The 3034-nt window shown below is 41.2% G+C and overlaps 1 protein-coding gene across 1 annotated transcript in view; it reads left to right on the top strand.

The window, feature by feature from the left end:
- The window catches only part of PIWIL3 (piwi like RNA-mediated gene silencing 3), a 52220-nt gene that overhangs the window by 16025 nt on the left and 33161 nt on the right, over window positions 1-3034 (top strand). The window contains exons 9-11 of the mRNA XM_037727712.1: window positions 551-677; window positions 848-965; window positions 1358-1469. Coding sequence (XP_037583640.1) covers window positions 551-677; window positions 848-965; window positions 1358-1469 — 357 coding nt within the window. The remainder of the gene's footprint in view (window positions 1-550; window positions 678-847; window positions 966-1357; window positions 1470-3034) is intronic.

The raw sequence follows: 3034 nt of genomic DNA, 5'->3' as shown, positions 1-3034 counted from the left end.
AAAAAAAAAAAAAAAAAAAAAAAAAAAAAAAAAAATTGCAGCATCAGCACAGAAACTTCTTTGTCTTTGCAAATGTCTTTTCCTACTAGAATAGAAACAGGGATGAAGAGCTTAGGGAGAGACTGTGCAGGAAGAGCATTACGAACAGATCTGTAATTATCCATCTCATTAGGTTGGGTGGTGGGGCGTGGGGGTGGTCCTCTTGACAGTTTTCAGTGTGCTCTGGGAGTTTTAAAGGCAAGACTGCAGTGAGAACAACAGATACTGTCTCACCCATGCTCATATACAATGTTAGAGTGGCTTGACCACTGCAGTGTCCTGTTTCGTGGGAGTCCTGTCTTTGCCAAGTATGGTCACAAGAGAAAAAGACCCCTGGCCTATCAAAGGGGAGAGAATTTTGAGAGTGTTCATAGTACGCTATTCAACTTGCGGAAACATCGCCAGCACGCCTCTGGCCCTTCATTCGCAGTCCCACCTATGCATTTCTGAACCTCTGTATGTGGCGTTTCGAATGTTTTGCTGATGGTCATGCCGGTCTCTTGTTGAGCAGCAACATAAAGAAATCATCACTGTGATGCAACAGCCACTTCTGATCAGCCAGGGCAGATGGAAAAAGGGTCAAACGGATACACAACGTGAGCCTATCCTGCTGATTCCTCAGCTGTGCTACATGACAGGTATTGGCAACTCACCGCCCCTCTTTAAAGTCAGGTATGATTATGACTTTGTGCAGGCCTTTCGGGGAATTGAAAGTGTGTCTCTGGTGGTAGTTCTTCCAGCTGTCGTAATTCAGTCCTCACTCAAATTCATGCTTGTTCAGCTGTGTCTTTTGGATTTTTTTTTTAAGGCCTAACAGATGAAATACGTAAGGATTATACCAGTATGAAACACTTGGCTGAAAAAACAAAACTGAGTCCAGAGAAAAGGCATAATTCATTAAAAGGATTCATGAAAAGCATGAAAGAGTAAGTGCTGCTTTTCTGGCTGTTTGTGGGTGCACGTGCATAGTGTCACGCCGAAGCGGGTGCTTGTGTACACTCTGGCATCTCAGATTCTTCTGTTAGCAAGTGACAATTGGGAAGAATTTTGTTGTTGTCGGGGGACAATTCTGGTTTTTCTGTCATTGCAAGTTTAGGAGGTCAGATGGGGAAGAATGAAATCGAACGACTCTAAGACCTTTACGCCTATGAGAGCAAAAACAAGATTTCAGAGCGTCAGGGAAGGAACTGCTGCGTCTCAATGCTGCGGACAAGCGATCATGAACCTTGGAACGGAAAGAAATTGCCTTGCACCAGTGGCTAACTGCTTTTGCGTGTCTCACTTGGTTTAATCATTTTGGCAATATTTTAATTTTCAGGGAAAGAGCGCAAGCATTACTTCGACTCTGGGATTTCAAATTGGATAGCAACCTTTTGTCCCTCCAGGGAAGAGTTTTGAGCAATGCAAACATCTTTCAAGGCAGAAGAATGGTAAGACAATTTCAAAATCATCATGTCATGGTCGGGTCAAATGAAGAGTGCTGCAGAAAGGAACTGAGTCTCATTAATGATTGTGACTGCTGTTCTCTTTTCAGACTGCTCATTCTTTCTGCATTGAGAATAATGTAAGGCGCTTGGTACATACTAAGCTCTGTATTATGTCTGTCTAGTTAATATTCTGGATATTTCCTCATGGCATTTGTAAGATCCATTTTTCAATATATCCTTAAGAGTCAAGTACCTAGAATCAAGTAATTCACTAACCTATGTTAAAAAAAAAAAAGACACTTTATTTAAATTTTGTTATCTTTAGTTTTTGTGGCTACATAGTGGGTATATATATTTATGGGTTACAGGTGGTATTTTGATACAGGTGTGCAATGCATAATCACATCAGGGTAAGTGGGGTGTCTATCCCCTCACGCATTTGCCCTTCATGTTATAAACGATCCGATGATATTCTTTTAGCTTTTTTAAAATGCACAATTAAATTATTTTTGACTTGACTCACCCTCTTGTGCTCGCAGAGACTATTCTTACTCATTTCTTCTATTTTTTGTACCCATTAACTATCCCCACGTCCCCTCCAACTCCCACTACCCTTCCGAGACTCTTTAACCATCCTACTCTATCTCCATGAGTTCAATTTTTTAAAAAAGCTTTTAGATCCCACAAATAAGTGAGAAATGCAAAGTTCATTTTTCTGTGTCTGGCTAATTTCATTTAACACAGTGACCTCCAGTTCAAGCCTCGTTGCAAATGACAGAGTCTCGTAGGTTTTTATGGCTGAATAGTACTCCACTGGGTGTATGTATCACATTTTCTTTATCTGTTGGACGTTACGGTTGCTTCCAAATCTTGGTTATTGTAAACGGCGATGCAATAAACACGGAAGTGCAGGTATCTCCAATATCCTAATTTCCTTTATTTTGGATCTGTGCCTAGGAGTGAGATTGCTGGATCCTATGTTAGCTCTGTTTTGTTTTGTTTTGTTTTGGGACAGAGCTTTGCTCTTATTGCCCAGACTGGAGTGCAATGGCATGATCTTGGCTCACTGCAACCTCCGCCTCCCGGGTTCAAGCAATTCTCCTGTCTCAGCCTCCCGTGTAGCTGGGATTATAGATGCATGCCACCATGCCTGGCTAATTTTTATATTTTTTAGTAGAGATGAGGTTTCATCATATTGGTCAGGCTGGTCTTGAACTCCTGACCTCCCAAAGTGCTGGGATTACAGGTGTGAGCCACCATGCCCAGCCCATGTTAGCTCTATTTTTAGTGTTTTGAGGAACCTCCAAACTGTTCTCCATAGTGGTTATAGTAATTGACATTCCCACCAATGGTGTATGAGGACTCCTGTTTCTCCACATCCTTACCAACATTTGTTATTGCCTGTCTGGGATAAAAGCCATTTGAACTGGGGTGAGATGATAGCTCATTGTGTGATTTGCGTTTCTCTGATCGTTGATATGAACACTTTTTCATATGCCTGTTTGCTATTTGTATGTCTTCAGATATGTCTATTCAAACCCTTTGTCTATTCTTTTTTTTTTTTTTTT

Source organism: Cebus imitator, unplaced genomic scaffold (genome assembly GCF_001604975.1).
Source record: "Cebus imitator isolate Cc_AM_T3 unplaced genomic scaffold, Cebus_imitator-1.0 Scaffold237, whole genome shotgun sequence".
NCBI lineage: Eukaryota > Metazoa > Chordata > Mammalia > Primates > Cebidae > Cebus > Cebus imitator.
This window is presented reverse-complemented; position numbering and strand designations above follow the sequence as displayed.